Here is a 19,789-nt window from a genome sequence, read left to right on the forward strand (position 1 = left end):
GGACCACGCTCGCAACCTAGGCTTCATCCTGGACTCCTCCCTCTCGATGACCAGACAAGTCAACGCCGTCTCATCTTCATGCTTCAACACCCTGCGCATGCTTCGAAAGATCTTCCGGTGGATCCCCACCGAGACCAGGAAGACGGTCACCCAGGCCCTCGTCACCAGTCGGCTGGACTACGGGAACGCCCTCTACGCCGGCACCGCCGCCAAACTCCAGAAGAAACTCCAACGGATCCAGAACGCCTCAGCACGACTCATCCTGGACATCCCCCGACACAGCCACATCTCCGAACAACTGAGAGACCTGCACTGGCTCCCCGTCAACAAAAGAATCACGTTCCGACTCCTCACCCACGCACACAAGGCCCTCCACGACCTGGGCCCCAAGTTCCTCAACAGCCGCCTGACCTTCCACAAGCCCACCCGCCAGCTCCGCTCCGCCAGCCTCGCTCTCGCCACCGTCCCCCGCATCCGCAGAGCCACCGCCGGAGGAAGATCCTTCTCCTACCTGGCAGCCAAGACATGGAACTCCCTCCCCATCCACCTCCGGACAACGCAAGACCATCTCGCCTTCAGGAAGCAACTCAAGACCTGGCTGTTCGAGCAGTAGCGTTCCTCCCCCCCCCCAGCGCCTTGAGACCCTCCGGGTGAGCAGTGCGCTATACAAATGCCTTTGATTGATTGATTGATTGAGTTGGGGACCAAGAGGAAGGTCCTATCCAAGAAAAGCATCAGTCAGGAAATGAGCTTCCTGAGAGGTGTTCTTCTGGAGAAGATGTTTAGGTCAGATCTGGAGGTTCATGAAGATGTGCAAATGAAGTAAACTTGAATTTCTTGGTGATACTTAGCCGAGAGGTCAGCAAATCTGTAAAACATGCGACAGAAGCACTGACCTAAGAAACGGTGCATCAAAGAACGCAGAATAAACCATTGCTAGAATAAAGACAGCAAGGAATTTTTAATTGAGACTATCCAGAAATATCGAAAATTCAAAACGATCAGATCTGGGTGTTTGACTCTAAACATTTGCTGGCACAGAAAACAGCACTGTTTTTGTACTGCGAGTCACCCCTGTGCACAAAGGAAGGAGCACACGCTGCATGAATTCTGTGGCTAAAATCTCTCCAAAGAGCAGTGCGGCTCCATCTTTCTAGCAATCTATTTTCCTTCATCCCCAAAAGAGTGGAGCAGTGAGGTTAGCATCCGTTGATGCAAGAGAAGGGGTATTAGAAAGCTGACAACTGGCTCATCTATTTCCTGTATGTCTACAGGATCTATTCTTCGAGACTTTTACTCGGATTCTTCCACCGGAAGTCTGTTATTAGCCCTGGCTTGAATGGATGGACTGAAAGTGAAAACATTCTTTGGGACTGGACTGCATGGAAGTCGTTCTCTGCAGCTGGACTACAAATTAAGGCATTCATTAGGCTTCCAAGTAAAGGCGTCTTCTGGGACTGGGTAAGGGCCTTGTAGAGCCATTCTCCTGGAGGGGCTCCACCCACAGTGGGGTCCAGTCACCCGATCCTCACATACGTCTGGTGTTAGGGCCCCTGCTGGGCCTGGCATAGGGCAGCATCTGTGCAGAGCTCCCTCTGATGCTCTGCCTCTCACCCACACGTCTCCATGATGAGGCATGTATCGCTAGGCACTAACACCACCTGTCCTTCACCACAGGCGAGGGAGCCAGGGATGACTCTCTGCGGAGCCAGGAAATGTCAACGTCGTGAATAAACCCTGGAAGAGCATCCAAAACAGAGCTAGTCCAAACACAGTCACCGAAGAGAGCGCCAGAGACTCTCAGCTCATGGGAAGAGGTACCAGCGCTCACTGTACGGACTTACGGAATCTCATGTAAATGTAAAGCATTACTGATACTCCCAGCTCAGGGGAAGAGGTACCCGTGCTCTCTGTACGGACTTACAGAAACTCAGTGTAAATGTAAAGCATTACTAATACTCTCAGCTCAGGGGAAGAGGTACCCGTGCTCACTGTACGGACTTACGGAATCTCACTGTAAATGTAAAGCATTACTGATACTCTCAGCTCAGGGGAAGAGGTACCCGCGCTCACTGTACGGACTTACGGAAACTCACTGTAAATGTAAAGCATTACTGATACTCTTAGGTGATGGGAAGTGGTACCAGCGCTCACTGTACGGACTTACAGAAACTCATTGTAAATGTAAAGCATTACTGATACTCTCAGCTCAGGGGAAGAGGTACCTGTGCTCTCTGTAAATGTAAAGCATTACTGATACTCTCAGCTCATGGGAAGAGGTACTAGCGCTCCCTGTAAGGACTTACGGAATCTCACTGTAAATGTAAAGCATTACTGATACTCTCAGCTCATGGGAAGAGGTACCCGTGCTCACTGTACGGACTTACAGAAACTCACTGTAAATGTAAAGCATTACTGATACTCTCAGCTCAGGGGAAGAGGTACCAGCGCTCACTGTACGGACTTACTGAATCTCACTGTAAATGTAAAGCATTACTGATACTCTCAGCTCAGGGGAAGAGGTACCCGTGCTCACTGTACAGAGTTACGGAATATCACTGTAAATGTAAAGTATTACTGATACTCTTAGGTGATGGCAAGTGGTACCAGCGCTCACTGTACAGACTTACGGAAACTCATGGTAAATGTAAAGCATTACTGATACTCTCAGCTCAGGGGAAGAGGTACCCGTGCTCACTGTACGGACTTACAGAATCTCACTGTAAATGTAAAGCATTACTGATACTCTCAGCTCAGGGGAAGAGGTACCTGTGCTCTCTGTAAATGTAAAGCATTACTGATACTCTCAGCTCATGGGAAGAGGTACTAGCGCTCCCTGTACGGACTTACGGAATCTCACTGTAAATGTAAAGCATTACTGATACTCTCAGCTCATGGGAAGAGGTACCCGTGCTCACTGTACGGACTTACAGAAACTCACTGTAAATGTAAAGCATTACTGATACTCTCAGCTCAGGGGAAGAGGTACCAGCGCTCACTGTACGGACTTACGGAATCTCACTGTAAATGTAAAGCATTACTGATACTCTCAGCTCAGGGGAAGAGGTACCCGTGCTCACTGTACAGAGTTACGGAATATCACTGTAAATGTAAAGTATTACTGATACTCTTAGGTGATGGCAAGTGGTACCAGCGCTCACTGTACAGACTTACGGAAACTCACGGTAAATGTAAAGCATTACTGATACTCTCAGCTCAGGGGAAGAGGTACCCGTGCTCACTGTACGGACTTACAGAATCTCACTGTAAATGTAAAGCATTACTGATACTCTTAGGTGATGGGAAGAGGTACCCGTGCTCATTGTACGGACTTACGGAATCTCACTGTAAATGTAAAGCATTACTGATACTCTCAGCTCAGGGGAAGAGGTACCCGTGCTCACTGTACGGACTTACGGAATCTCACTGTAAATGTAAAGCATTACTGATACTCTCAGCTCAGGGGAAGAGGTACCCGTGCTCACTGTACGGACTTACGGAATCTCACTGTAAATGTAAAGCATTACTGATACTCTCACTGTAAATGTAAAGCATTACTGATACTCTCAGCTCAGGGGAAGAGGTACCAGCGCTCACTGTACGGACTTACGGAATCTCACTGTAAATGTAAAGCATTACTGATACTCTCAGCTCAGGGGAAGAGGTACCCGTGCTCACTGTACAGACTTACAGAAACTCATTGTAAATGTAAAGCATTACTGATACTCTCAGCTCATGGGAAGAGGTACCAGCGCTCACTGTACGGACTTACGGAATCTCACTGTAAATGTAAAGCATTACTGATACTCTCAGCTCAGGGGAAGAGGTACCAGCGCTCACTGTACGGACTTACGGAATCTCACTGTAAATGTAAAGCATTACTGATACTCTCAGCTCAGGGGAAGAGGTACCAGCGCTCACTGTACGGACTTACGGAATCTCACTGTAAATGTAAAGCATTACTGATACTCTCAGCTCAGGGGAAGAGGTACCAGCGCTCACTGTACGGACTTACGGAATCTCACTGTAAATGTAAAGCATTACTGATACTCTCAGCTCAGGGGAAGAGGTACCAGCACTGACTGTACGGACTTACAGAAACTCATTGTAAATGTAAAGCATTACTGATACTCTCAGCTCAGGGGAAGAGGTACCCGTGCTCACTGTACAGACTTACAGAAACTCATTGTAAATGTAAAGCATTACTGATACTCTCAGCTCATGGGAAGAGGTACCAGCGCTCACTGTACGGACTTACGGAATCTCACTGTAAATGTAAAGCATTACTGATACTCTCAGCTCAGGGGAAGAGGTACCAGCGCTCACTGTACGGACTTACAGAATCTCACTGTAAATGTAAAGCATTACTGATACTCTCAGCTCAGGGGAAGAGGTACCAGCACTGACTGTACGGACTTACGGAATCTCACTGTAAATGTAAAGCATTACTGATACTCTCAGCTCAGGGGAAGAGGTACCAGCGCTCACTGTACGGACTTACGGAATCTCACTGTAAATGTAAATCATTACTGATACTCTCAGCTCAGGGGAAGAGGTACCAGCGCTCACTGTACGGACTTACGGAATCTCACTGTAAATGTAAAGCATTACTGATACTCTCAGCTCAGGGGAAGAGGTACCAGCGCTCACTGTACGGACTTACGGAATCTCACTGTAAATGTAAATCATTACTGATACTCTCAGCTCAGGGGAAGAGGTACCAGCACTGACTGTACGGACTTACAGAAACTCATTGTAAATGTAAAGCATTACTGATACTCTCAGCTCAGGGGAAGAGGTACCCGTGCTCACTGTACAGACTTACAGAAACTCATTGTAAATGTAAAGCATTACTGATACTCTCAGCTCATGGGAAGAGGTACCAGCGCTCACTGTACGGACTTACGGAATCTCAATGTAAAGCATTACTGATACTCTCAGCTCAGGGGAAGAGGTACCAGCGCTCACTGTACGGACTTACGGAATCTCACTGTAAATGTAAAGCATTACTGATACTCTCAGCTCAGGGGAAGAGGTACCAGCGCTCACTGTACGGACTTACGGAATCTCACTGTAAATGTAAAGCATTACTGATACTCTCAGCTCAGGGGAAGAGGTACCAGCGCTCACTGTACAGACTTACGGAATCTCACTGTAAATGTAAAGCATTACTGATACTCTCAGCTCAGGGGAAGAGGTACCAGCACTGACTGTACGGACTTACAGAAACTCATTGTAAATGTAAAGCATTATTGATACTCACAGCTCATGGGAAGAGGTACCCGTGCTCACTGTACGGACTTACGGAATCTCACTGTAAATGTAAAGCATTACTGATACTCTCAGCTCAGGGGAAGAGGTACCCGTGCTCACTGTACGGACTTACGGAATCTCACTTTAAATGTAAAGCATTACTGATACTCTTAGGTGATGGGAAGAGGTACCCGTGATCACTGTACAGACTTACAGAAACTCATTGTAAATGTAAAGCATTACTGATACTCTCAGCTCAGGGGAAGAGGTACCCGTGCTCATTGTACGGACTTACGGAATCTCACTGTAAATGTAAAGCATTACTGATACTCTCAGCTCATGGGAAGAGGTACCAGTGCTCACTGTACGGACTTACAGAATCTCACTGTAAATGTAAAGCATTACTGATACTCTCAGGGGAAGAGGAACCAGCGCTCACTGTACGGACATACGGAATCTCACTGTAAATGTAAAGCATTACTGATACTCTCAGCTCATGGGAAGAGGTACCAGTGCTCACTGTACGGACTTACAGAATCTCACTGTAAATGTAAAGCATTATTGATACTCACAGCTCATGGGAAGAGGTACCCGCGCTCACTGTACAGACTTACGGAATCTCACTGTAAATGTAAAGCATTACTGATACTCTCAGCTCAGGGGAAGAGGTACCAGCACTGACTGTACGGACTTACAGAAACTCATTGTAAATGTAAAGCATTAGTGATACTCACAGCTCATGGGAAGAGGTACCCGTGCTCACTGTACGGACTTACAGAAACTCACTGTAAATGTAAAGCATTATTGATACTCTCAGCTCATGGGAAGAGGTACCCGTGCTCACTGTGAATGCAAAGTCTTAAGGATCCGCACAGTAAATGTACAGAATTACCGGTACTCGCTGTAAATGCAAAGCATTACGGATACTCACAGCACATGAGAAAAGGTACCAGCACTCACTGTAAATGCAAGGCCTTATACTCCCTGTAAATTTAGAACATTAGAGACCCACTGTAAATGTGCAGCATTACTGATACTCACTGTAAATGTATAGCAGTACTGATACTGTTCATGTAAAGCATAACTGATACTGTACATGTAAAGAATTACTGATACTCACTTGAAATGTACAGCATTATGGATACTCTCAGCTCATAAGTATCAGCACTCTGTAAATGTACAGCATTACTGATACTCACTGTAAATGTAAAGTATTACCAATACTGATACTCACAGCTCAGTTATTAGCGGTCACTGTAAATGTACAGCATTACTGATACTCAGAGCTCAAAAGTATCAGCACTCACTCTAAATGTACCAGTACCATTAGACGTACCAGCACTCACAGTAAATGCTAAGTACTACCAATCCTCACAGATCATTTGAAGTATCCGCTCTAACTGTAAATACAAAGTATTACTTATTCTTACAGCTCAGAAAGATCAGCACTCTGTAAATGTACAGCACTACGGATACTCAGAGCTCATTAGACGTACCAGCACTGACTGTAAATGCAAAGCATTAGCGACGCTCACAGATCATTGGAAGTATCAGCTCTCACTGTAAATGCAAAGCATAACTGATACTCACAGCACAGAACTATCAGCACTGATTGTAAATGTAAAGCATTACCAAGCGCTCACTGTAAATGCACAGCATTACTGATACTCAGAGCTCATTAGATGTACCAGCACTCACTGTAAATGTACAAACATCTCTTTAGAAGTATCAGCTCTCACTGTAAATGCAAAGCATGACCGATACTCAGAGCTCATTAGACGTACCAAAACTCACTAAATGTACAGCATTAATGACACTCAGCTCAGTATATGTACCACCTCTCACTGTAAATTCAAAGCATGAGCGACGCTCACAGCTCATTAGAAGTATCAGCTCTCACTGTAAATGCAAAGCATAACTGATACTCACAGCTCGGAACTATCAGAACTGATTGTAATTGTAAAGCAGTACCGAGCAATCACTATAAATTGAAAGCATTACTGATACTCAGAGCTCATTACACGTACCAGTACTCACTGTAAGTGTACAGCATTACTGATACGCAGAGCTCATTAGACGTACCAGCACTGACTGTAAACGCAAAGCATTAGCGACACTCACAGATCATTAGAAGTATCATTTCACTGTAAATATACAGTGTTACTGATACTCAGAGCTCATTAGAAATATCAGCGCTCTCAGTAAATGTACAAACAGCTCTTTAGAAGTATCAGCTCTCACTGTAAATACAGAGTATTACTGATTCTCACAGCTCAGAAAGATCAGCACTCTCTGTAAATGTACAGCACTACTGATATTCAGAGGTCATTAGACGTCCCAGCACTGACTGTAAATGCAAAGCATTAGCAACGCTCACAGATCATTAGAAGTATCAGCTCTCACTGTAAATGGAGAGTACTCACAGCTCATTAGAAGCATCAGCTCTCACTGTAAATGTACAGCATTACTGATACTCACAGCTCAGAACTGTCAGCACTGATTGTAAATGTAAAGCATTACCAAGTGCTCACTGTAAGTGTACAGCATTAATGACACTCACAGCTCATTAGACGTACCAGCACTCACTAAGTGTACAGCATTACTGACACTCACAGCTCATTAGACGTACCAGCACTCACTAAGTGTACAGCATTACTGACACTCACAGCTCATTAGACGTACCAGCACTCACTAAGTGTACAGCATTAATGACACTCACAGCTCATTAGACGTACCAGCACTCACTGTAAATGCAAAGCATTAGCGACGCTCACAGCTCATTAGAAGTATCAGCTCTCACTGTAAATGCACAGCATTACTAATACTCACAGACCATTCGAAGTATCGTCCCTCACTGTAAATGCAAAGCATTAGCGACACTCACAGCTCATGAGAAGAGGGGCCCGGCAGTCACTGTGAACGCAAAGCGTTACCAACGCTCACAAGTTATTAGAAGTTCTAGCAATAACTGTAAATGAAACTTTTTACTGACACAGCTCGGTAGGTGTATCAGCCATCACTGTAAGGGCAAAGAATTACTGGCACTCACTGCGTATGAGAAAAATCGGCAACCACTGTAGTTGCAGAGCGATACTGAGGCACTCAGCCCATGAGCAGTCGCTGTAAGTGCGGAGCATTTCTGATTCTCCCAGCTAATGTGAGAAAGTACCTGCGATCACTGCAAGTGCAATGCATTAGTGATGCCCACAACTCATCAGAAGTACCAGCAATCACTGCAAGTGCAAAGCATCAGTGATGCCCACAACTCATCAGAAGTACCAGCGATCACTGCAAGTGCAAAGCATCAGTGATGCCCACAACTCATCAGAAGTACCTGCAATCACTGCAAGTGCAATGCATCAGTGATGCCCACAACTCATCAGAAGTACCAGCGATCACTGCAAGTGCAAAGCATCAGTGATGCCCACAACTCATCAGAAGTACCAGCGATCACTGCAAGTGCAATGCATCAGTGATGCCCACAACTCATCAGAAGTACCTGCGATCACTGCAAGTGCAATGCATCAGTGATGCCCACAACTCATCAGAAATACCAGCGATCACTGCAAGTGCAAAGCATTAGTGATGCCCACAACTCATCAGAAGTACCTGCAATCACTGCAAGTGCAAAGCATCAGTGATGCCCACAACTCATCAGAAGTACCTGCAATCACTGCAAGTGCGGAGCATTCGTGATGCCCACAACTCATCAGAAATACCAGCGATCACTGCAAGTGCAAAGCATTAGTGATGCCCACAACTCATCAGAAGTACCTGCAATCACTGCAAGTGCAAAGCATCAGTGATGCCCACAACTCATCAGAAGTACCTGCAATCACTGCAAGTGCAATGCATTAGTGATGCCCACAACTCATCAGAAGTACCTGCAATCACTGCAAGTGCAAAGCATCAGTGATGCCCACAACTCATCAGAAGTACCTGCAATCACTGCAAGTGCGGAGCATTCGTGATGCCCACAACTCATCAGAAGTACCAGCGATCACTGCAAGTGCAAAGCATTAGTGATGCCCACAACTCATCAGAAGTACCTGCAATCACTGCAAGTGCGGAGCATTCGTGATGCCCACAACTCATCAGAAGTACCAGCAATCACTGCAAGTGCAATGCATTAGTGATGCCCACAACTCATCAGAAGTACCTGCGATCACTGCAAGTGCAATGCATCAGTGATGCCCACAACTCATCAGAAGTACCTGCAATCACTGCAAGTGCAAAGCATCAGTGATGCCCACAACTCATCAGAAGTACCAGCAATCACTGCAAGTGCAAAGCATTAGTGATGCCCACAACTCATCAGAAGTACCTGCGATCCCTGCAAGTGCAATGCATTAGTGATGCCCACAACTCATCAGAAGTACCAGCGATCACTGCAAGTGCAATGCATTTGTGATGCCCACAACTCATCAGAAGTACCTGCGATCACTGCAAGTGCAAAGCATCAGTGATGCCCACAACTCATCAGAAGTACATGCGATCACTGCAAGTGCGGAGCATTCGTGATGCCCACAACTCATCAGAAATACCTGCGATCACTGCAAGTGCAAAGCATCAGTGATGCCCAAAACTCATCAGAAGTACCAGCAATCACTGCAAGTGCAATGCATTAGTGATGCCCACAACTCATCAGAAGTACCTGCGATCACTGCAAGTGCAAAGCATTAGTGATGCCCACAACTCATCAGAAGTACCTGCAATCACTGCAAGTGCGGAGCATTCGTGATGCCCACAACTCATCAGAAGTACCAGCAATCACTGCAAGTGCAAAGCATTAGTGATGCCCACAACTCATCAGAAGTACCTGCAATCACTGCAAGTGCGGAGCATTCGTGATGCCCACAACTCATCAGAAGTACCAGCAATCACTGCAAGTGCAAAGCATCAGTGATGCCCACAACTCATCAGAAGTACCAGCAATCACTGCAAGTGCAAAGCATTAGTGATGCCCACAACTCATCAGAAGTACCAGCAATCACTGCAAGTGCGGAGCATTCGTGATGCCCACAACTCATCAGAAGTACCAGCAATCACTGCAAGTGCAATGCATTAGTGATGCCCACAACTCATCAGAAGTACCAGCAATCACTGCAAGTGCAAAGCATTAGTGATGCCCACAACTCATCAGAAGTACCTGCAATCACTGCAAGTGCGGAGCATTCGTGATGCCCACAACTCATCAGAAGTACCAGCGATCACTGCAAGTGCAAAGCATTTGTGATGCCCACAACTCATCAGAAGTACCTGCAATCACTGCAAGTGCGGAGCATTCGTGATGCCCACAACTCATCAGAAGTACCAGCAATCACTGCAAGTGCGGAGCATTCGTGATGCCCACAACTCATCAGAAGTACCAGCAATCACTGGGAGCGTAAAACACTGCTGATGCAGCTCATGAGCAGACGTTCCAGCAAGCAGGGTTCATGCAGAGGATTCCTGAGACATTTCGTGAGAAGTACCAGCAATGTTATTTTATGTTATGTGTATTATATAGCGCAGAACTTACTTCTGTTTGGAGGAGCGGGCGGGTGATCCTGGCTCTGAAACATGGGCTGCATGGGCAGAGCTGGGGCTGGTTGAGGAGCCAGGTCTCCAGCATCTTGCAGAATTCAAAGCCTGAGGAGACCGCTCTGATGTGCAGGGGAAGGTTGTCTTAGGCTTTGGGCAGAGCTGGGGCTGGTTGAGGAGCCAGGTCTCCAGCATCTTGCAGAATTCAAAGCCTGAGGAGACCGCTCTGATGTGCAGGGGAAGGTTGTCTTAGGCTTTGGGCAGAGCTGGGGCTGGTTGAGGAGCCAGGTCTCCAGCATCTTGCAGAATTCAAAGCCTGAGGAGACCGCTCTGATGTGCAGGTGAAGGTTGTTTTAGGCTTTGGGCAGAGCTGGGGCTGGTTGAGGAGCCAGGTCTCCAGCATCTTGCAGAATTCAAAGCCTGAGGAGACAGCTCTGATGGGCAAGGGAAGGTTGTCTTAGGCTTTGGGCAGAGCTGGGGCTGGTTGAGGAGCCAGGTCTCCAGCATCTTGCAGAATTCAAAGCCTGAGGAGACCGCTCTGATGTGCAGGGGAAGGTTGTTTTAGGCTTTGGGCAGAGCTGGGGCTGGTTGAGGAGCCAGGTCTCCAGCATCTTGCAGAATTCAAAGCCTGAGGAGACCGCTCTGATGTGCAGGTGAAGGTTGTCTTAGGCTTTGGGCAGAGCTGGGGCTGGTTGAGGAACCAGGTCTCCAGCATCTTGCAGAATTCAAAGCCTGAGGAGACCGCTCTGATGTGCAGGTGAAGGTTGTTTTAGGCTTTGGGCAGAGCTGGGGCTGGTTGAGGAGCCAGGTCTCCAGCATCTTGCAGAATTCAAAGCCTGAGGAGACCGCTCTGATGGGCAGGGGAAGGTTGTTTTAGGCTTCAGAAGCGAAACAGGAGAAGGTGCAAACCCCTGGATCTGGTGCTGTATATGCAGGGGGTGTGTGCAAGGAGGGGCCTTTCTGAGCAGCTGTGTCTGGTAGGGTTGTGGACATTTCCGTGGTTGTTGAAGTGCTGTGGCCAATGTTGTGTAAGGCTTTGTATGTGAGTGTGTGAGGAGTTTGAAGAGAGCGTGTTTGTGCATTGGAGGTGCCGGGTGATGTGAGTGCCAGGTGCGAGGCTGAGGATGAGCTTGGCAGCTGAGGTTTGTATGGTCTGGAGCCTTCTGGTAAGTTGAGTGCTGATTCCAGCATACAGTGTGTTGCTGTATCCCAGCTTCCTGGTGATGCAAGCTTGGGTGACGGTTCTGCAAGTGTTGCTTGGAAGCCATTTGAAGATCTTTTTGAGTGTCTTGAGTGTGTGGAAGCAGGAGACAGAAACTGCATTCACTAGGATGGTCAAGACTTGCAATTACTGTTGTCAATTACTATTCCGAGGTTCTTTGTGTGGGTTGCGGGTTTGGCTTGGCCAGCCACCGGGTGGAATCTCAGAGCTGGGGTCTTTGCAGAATAATACTACTTCAGTCTTGTTTGTGTTAAGCTTCAGGCAGTTGATTTTTATCTATGGCAACTTTGGTCATGCAGGTGAAGAAAATGGTACAGTTGTTTGGCGTCTTGTTACAGGGGAACAGTATGGGCTGAGTGCTGTCAGTGTGGGATGTAATGATTCCAAGGGCGCAGATGACGCTGGCGAGTGGGGTCATGTCTGCGTTGAACAGAGTGGGGCCGACCGAGGAAATATGTGGAACTCCCCAGATGAGGATTGCAGCAGCATCTGAGGGGAAGGGTACAGGGTGACCGACTGGGCACGGCCTGTAAGGAAGGAGCAAATCTAGCAAAGTGAGAGTCCTTGGATGCCGGCTTCATGCAGTTGTTGTATAAGGATAGGGTCGGAGATGGTTTATGAATGTTGAGGAAAAATTTATGAATGTTGAGGAAAAAGGTCCAGTAGGATGAGGGCCACGGTATCACTTTCGGGATTGGAGTTAGTGCTGCACTGGTGGTGTGTCGTCCTTTGATGAATGTGCGTTGAGGGCAGGGGGTCAGAAAGTGCTCTGAAGTGTTTGGACTGCAAAGTTGTTCGGTTTCTTGAGTGATGATGGTGGGCAAAGTGGTCAGGTGGTCCTCTGGGTGTTGGCTGAGATGGGCAGGAGGGCTACGAGGGTGGAAAGTTCTAGTTGGGACTCAAAGTGTTCGTAGATGATGGTGATCCTGTTACTGAAGAATAGGGACAGCTTGGCATAGAAGTCCTGAGAGGGGGTTATGCTGGTGAGCTTGCTGCTAGAGAGGCGAAGCCTTTCACTATCACAAACATTTCCTTGGCACTTTTGGTGCCGTTTTTGATGCAATCGGTAAACAGGGAGAGTTTGGTGGCTCTTTTGCTAATGGTAGCATCTAAGGTCAGATTTGTAGGTGCCGTTGTCAGTGTCATCCTGACTGTCTTAATCTGTGTTCTGGTTGTTTGCAGTGGCATTTGGTGGGCCTGAGCTCTTCCACGTACTACCTTGCTTGCAGCCTGGTTCTTGTGTCTTTGAGAGCAGCCCGGGTATCTGCGCAGGCCAGGTGTTGAAATTGGAGATGGATTTGGGGAAGTTGTTGTGTCGAGGCTGGTGGTGTAGGAGTTTGGAAGAACCGGGTGCTTCTGAGATCTTGTTCCAATCCCGTCATGAAGATTTAGCGATGGTGTTTCTCCCATGGTGTGGGATGTGTATGCTGAAGTTGGTGAGGGCGTGGTCAGACCAGGTGATCGATGTAGTGTGATGATGATGAAGCTGGTGAAGAAGGGGTCTAGTAGGTGTCTATCAGTGTGTGTGTGGGGCCTTCCACTCACAGGGTGAGTCCGAGGCTGGACAGGTCCTCGCAGAAGTTAGTCATATTAGGATCAATGAGGTCTTCTAGGTGGTAGTTAAGGTCGCAGAGACGGATGAAGATGCTGGAGTCAAGGATCAGAGGGTGACAAAGCCCACAATGGTGCTGCTGAAGTTGGTGTGTGGTCGGGGAGGGCAGTAGACGCGGGAGCCATGTGGCTGGTGGTACTTTCTGAGGTGGTGAAGCACTGGATGGATACTTCAAGGATGATTGTGATTCTGCCTCTGGGTCAGTTTGTCCTCTCCAGTTTTGTGATCTTGTATCCGGAGATGGAGGGGAAGCCATGGAATGGATGCGGGCCAACAAGGGAGTCAAACAGGTTTCGGTCAAGAAGAGCAGGTCTGGTGAGGGGCATATGGCAGATCCGAAATTTCAGTGGCATGTTTAGTGAGGACCTGAGTGTTGAGGAGTATGCAGGACAGGGAGTGGTGTAGTGAGGTTCAGAAGTATGTGGTTGTGTGAGGTGTGGGGGGAGTGAGTTGGGTGCAGAAGGATTAATGCGAAATGGCATATGGTGCAGGAAACCGCACCTGTAGTGTTAGGTGGAGAGGCGTGGCATCACGTGAGGAGATGTGACTGGGGCTCAGCACGTGGTTGAGTAGTGACGGGGGTTGGGAGAAGGACCTAGTGTCCTGGCGCCGGGTGAGCTTTCCCTTGGCACGCCTACAGAGCCCACGCTGCAGCTTCAGTCAAGTGAACATAGTAGCAGAAAATGCAGAGCCCTACTGATACCCTCATGGGAACTGTGACCAGCAAACACGCAGTGCAAAGCATTAGAGATACTTCACAGCTCACAGGAGAAGAACCATCAATCATTGCAAATGTGGAGCACGACTGATGTCAACTACTTGTGTGAACAAGTATGAGGAACCATTGTAAATGAAGATCACTACTGACTGCCACAGCTCAATAGAAATATCAGCCCCCTCTTTAAAAGCAGAGCACTATTGATACTCACATCTCTTCATCTCAAAAACTCCCTGTTTATGAGAAGTACCATCCCTCAAGGTAAATGCAAAGTAGCAATACGTATACAGAGTGCAGAACATTGATACCCAGTACTCATGCAAGAAAGCATCCCTTCCTCATCCCAGTCCTTATATATCAGGAGGTGTGTCCATAACCAGGAACAAAACCTCCCTGCCCCCCTAAAGCAAACAAACTTGGTCCTCAGGAGGTCGACCCAGAACTCTGCTGTTTTTATGTCTACTGATGGAGGCAGTCAGTCTGTGCTTCCTGTCAGTAAACATGGAGCTTCTAAATAACCCCATGTCCCTGTTTGGTCCACTTCAAATGTTTTTGTCTTCCGCCAGCTACTCATGTTGGAAAAGGCCACTCCTCGCACTGCAAAGTCTGAGAGTGACAATGTGTGGTGAGAGGATACGTTCATCTTTACTGGGATTAACTGCATGATGATGATAATGACAGATTTATAAAGCACAATGACCACCCTGAAACAAGGTGTGCTGGCACTGCAAAGGGGAGAAGAGCATGCAAAAGAACAAGCGGTCTGACAGGAGCATCTATAAAGAGCCACGTTTTAAACCAAGATGGTTCTCGATGGGCCTGAAGATAGGCAGAAAGCAATCCAGACGTAAGACAACAGCAGTAAGACGGAGTCAAGAAAAAGAGCGCTCCCCGCCAAATCTGGATTCTTTGAACCTTGGAATAGTCACCTGGTGAAGAATGGTGCAATGGTGATCATGTCTTGTAAGATCTCTAGAGAATCTGTGTTTTGGAACAAGAGACCTCTTGTTGAAGATGGCTCTATGGCAGATACAGAGATTAACATCTGGACCTTCTGGCTATGCACAGCCAATGCCAATGAGGGGATGAGAGGTGGGCAGAGATGTGTGAACGCCTGCTCAGACCCATTTCATGCAAGCAACTGCATTGTGAGCTGCCTTCAGTCTTCCCAATACAGACGTAGGCATGCTCAAGTGAAGGGCATTACCTGCGTTCAGGTGGGCGGAAAACCGATTGCCATGAATCTGAAGGAAGAAGAAGCAGAATTTTCTTAAGGACTTTAGGTGAGAACCAACAAGTGGCACTGACTTTGTTGAGATGGATTTTGAGGGAAAAACAGTTGTCGAAAAATGGCTCCTAGACGTCCGCTGGTACAGGAACCGCACCAAGAACTTGAGTCCACCACGCCTCTGACCAATGGGAAGGCAGATGTCGGAAAGTGAGGACCTCGGTCCAACCAGAATTAAGACAGAGTAATCTTCCCTATCCTTTGGGCGATGGTTAGCAATGCATATTTTAGACTCTGCTGGGCACTGGCTGTGTCAACTTTAACAGTTTGCAAAGATTCTCACTTCTCATACTACAAAACATGTGAGCAAAGGTGTGAAAAGACTGTCTCACTTCTGGTACTAAAAATCCTTTGAGTAACAGAATGCACGAGATGGCTCGTTTCTGATACTCCGAAGCCAGGAGCAGTGTGCAGAGAACGGCTCATTTCCTATACTGCAAAACCCCGATTAACAGTGTGCGCGGCTTGGTTGATTTCCGACACTATAAATCTCAAGAGTAATAGTGTGCAACTAATTGCTCACTTCTGATACTACAAAACGTGTAACAGTGTGCAAGGAATGGTTGACATCTGGTACTGTAAAGCCCAAGAGTAAGACTCTGCAGGAATGTCTCACTTCTGATACTACAGAGCACATGAGTAACATAGTTCAAAGAATAGCTCACTTCTAATACTACAAAGCACATGAATAAGAGTGCAAAGAATCGCACACTTCTGATACTACAAAGCACATGAGTAGAGTGCACGTCTCACTTCTGATTTTACAAAGCGCATGAGTAGAGTACAAAGAATTTCTTACTTCTGATACTACAAATCACATGAGTAACAGCGTGTAAAGAATGTCTCGCTTCTGATACTAAAGAGACCAGGAGTAACGGAGTGAAAAAGAAAACCACACTACTGATACTACAGAGCACATGAATAACAAAGTGCAAATAATGGTTCATTTCTGGTACTACAGAGCACAGGAGTAACAGTGGAAAGAATGGTTCCCTTCTGATACTACAAAGCACATGAGTAACAGAGTGCAAAGAATGGCCCACTTCTGACAGTACGGCGCCTACAAGTAACAGTATGTTAAAAAGGCCCCGTCTAACATTATAAAGCCTCTGGGTAACATTGTGCAGGTGAAGGCATTCAGATACCACCATGCCTGTGAGTAACAGTGAGTGGAGGGACGCTGCTATCAATACTTTCAAATCTGTGTGTAACATTATGCGATGGAACGCCACTTTTAACACTATAAAGCCTGTGAGTAACAGTATGCAAGAATGGCTCACTTCTGATCCTACAAAGTCTGTGAGTAACACTGTGCAAGAATGGCTCACTTCTGATACTACAATTTTCGTGACTTCCAGTGTGCAAGAATGGCTCACTACTGATACTACACTGTGCGCGAGTACCAGTGTGCAAGAATGGCTCACCTCTGATACTACAAAGCACATGAGTCACAGTGTGCAAGAATGGCACACTTCTGATAATACAAGGTCTGAGTCACAGTGTGCAAGAATGGCTCACTTCTGATACCATATTGTCCATGAGAAACAGTGTGTAAGAATGGCTCACTTCTGATACTACAAAGCACATGAGTATAGAGAAAAGAATGGTTCACGTCTGATACTACAAAGCACATGAGTAATATTGTGCAAAGAATGTCTCACTTCTGATACCACAAAGCACATCAGTAACAGAGTGCAAAGAATAGCTCATTTCTGATACTACAGAGCACATGAGTAAGAGTGCAAAGAATGTCTCACTTCTCATACTACAAAGCACATAAGTAGAGTGCAAAGAATGTCTCACTTCTCATACTGCAAAGCATTCAAGTAACAGTGCAAAGAATGTCTCACTTCTGATACTACAAAGCACATGAGTAATATAGTGCAAAGAATCTCTCACTTCTGATACTACAAAGCACATCAGTAACAGAGTGCAAAGAATAGCTAATTTCTGATACTACAGAGCACATGTGTAACAGAGTGCAAAGAATGTCTCACTTCTGATACTACAAAGCATTAAAGTAACAGTGCAAAGAATGTCTCACTTCTGATAATACAAAGCACATGAGTAACAGTGCGAATAATGTCCCAATTCTGATACTACAGAGCACATGGGAAACAAAGTTCAAAGAATGGTTAATTTCAGATACTACAGAGCACAGGAGTAACAGCGTGCAAAGAATGGCCCACTTCTGATACTACAAAGCACACGAGTAACAGAGTGCAAAGAATGGCTCACTTCTGACAGTACAGATCCTACAAGTAAAAGTGTGTAGGGAAGGCCCCTTCTAACATTATAAAGCATCTGGGTAACATTGTTACAGGTGAAGGCATTCAGATACCACCATTCCTGTGAGTAACAGTGAGTGGAGGAACTCTGCTACCAATTACTCTGACACTACAATGCCCTTGAGTAACAGTGTGCAAGAATGCCTCACTTCGGATTCTACAAGGTTCATAAGTAATAGTGTGCAAGAATGGCTCACTTCTGATACTACAAGGTCCATGAGTAACAGTGTGAAATAATGCCTCACTACTGATACTACAATGTCCATGACTACTAGTGTGCAGGAATCGCTCGCTTCTGATACTACAATGTCCGTAAAAGTGTGCAAGAAATGGCTCACTTCTGATACTACCAGGCCTCCGAGTGACAGTCTACTAGGAATGGTTCACTTCTGAACGTATCAAGCCACTCAGTAACACTGTGCAAGGAATGGCTCAATCCTGATACTACCAAGTCTCTGAGTGACAGTCTACAAGGAATGGTCCACTTCTGATACTATACAGCTAGTGAGCAGCTGTGACCAAGGAATGGCTCCCCTCTGATACTGCCAGGCCTATGGGTGACAGCCTACTAAGAATAGTTCACTTCTGATACTATAAAGCCAGTGATCAACAGAGTTCAAGGAATGGCTCACTTTTCATACTGCAGAGCACACTATTCAAATACCATGACTCACCTGCCTTGCAGCCTCCTTCACCTGCTCCTCGTACACTGCTACGTTCTTGTACATAAGTTCCAGAGCGGCTGAGCGAGTGTGGAGAGCCTTAGGGTCAGTGGGTAGCGTTGGGTGATGCTCATACACCGCGGCCATGTAGTGTTCTGCTGGGTGGACGTCCAATGAGATCACTTCCTGGCAAAGGAGGTGCAGGAGGAAGAGAGTGGAGCCAGGACCCATCATGGCACCTTTTCAGTCTACAGAGGAATACAGAATAAAGTGAAACTCTACCTAGAACACAGACTAAAGTCAAGCTCTACGTAGAAAACAGAATAAAGTCAAGCTCTACGTAGAATACAGAACAAAGTAAAACTATACATAGAATACAAAATAAAGTCAAGCTCTGCCTCGACTGTGGCTGTGAGCTATAATCTGAAGGCCAGTGTGGACTGATTGCAGTTTCTCTACAAGTTGGGCTGTTCCTGCCTGTTATAGAGCATACTAGGGTTTTGGGCGACTTTGGTGATGTGACTACTTACTTTAAAGGCAAGGATCCACTAATGAGCACACAACTAAGTGACTTCAGAGTAAATAGTGAACGCAGGTCAGATCAAAAGATTAGATTGTTAAGCTACATTATATTAAAGATCCTGTCTAGACAGTTACTATTTGTGGAAAAAAACATACACACATGAATGGTCAGCTTCTCATAGGAAACACCAGTTGGCTCCTGATCAGAGCTGGTATTCGGTTTTAATATGGGTGAACAGTCTAGTGGACAAGTCACCAAATCTGGAACCAGGAGCACTGAGTTTAGATTCTGGTTTCCCGACTGGTCAGAACATGTGATGCTGGGCCTGTCAGTTATCTTCTTGAGCCTAAGTGGTCAATTTAGAGTTTGGCAGACTCTCCTTCTACACCCCGAACTGGCATCTCCACTCCGCCGACCTTGCCCTCGCAACCGACCCACGCGTCCACAGAACTACAACCGGCGGTAGATCATTCTTGCACCTCGCCGCCAAAATGTGGAACACTCTTCCCACCCACCCGCGCAAGACCAAAGACCTCCTTACCTTCAGGCAACTTCTCAAGACCTGGCTGTTCCAGCAGTAGCAGCACCTCCTCCCCCCCATTCTCTCCTCTTCCCCTCCGCAGCACTTTGAGACCCTCACGGGTGAGTAGTGCGCTTTACAAATCCCTGATTGATTGATTGATTGATGGAATAAGAGCAG

The 19,789-nt window shown here is 46.6% G+C and overlaps 1 protein-coding gene across 1 annotated transcript in view; it reads right to left on the minus strand.

The window, feature by feature from the left end:
• The window catches only part of BTD (biotinidase), a 140,072-nt gene that overhangs the window by 15,989 nt on the left and 104,294 nt on the right, over positions 1-19,789 (minus strand). The window contains exon 2 of the mRNA XM_069212093.1: positions 18,579-18,814. Coding sequence (XP_069068194.1) covers positions 18,579-18,800 — 222 coding nt within the window. The 5' untranslated portion in view covers positions 18,801-18,814. The remainder of the gene's footprint in view (positions 1-18,578; positions 18,815-19,789) is intronic.

Source organism: Pleurodeles waltl, chromosome 10 (assembly GCF_031143425.1).
Source record: "Pleurodeles waltl isolate 20211129_DDA chromosome 10, aPleWal1.hap1.20221129, whole genome shotgun sequence".
NCBI lineage: Eukaryota > Metazoa > Chordata > Amphibia > Caudata > Salamandridae > Pleurodeles > Pleurodeles waltl.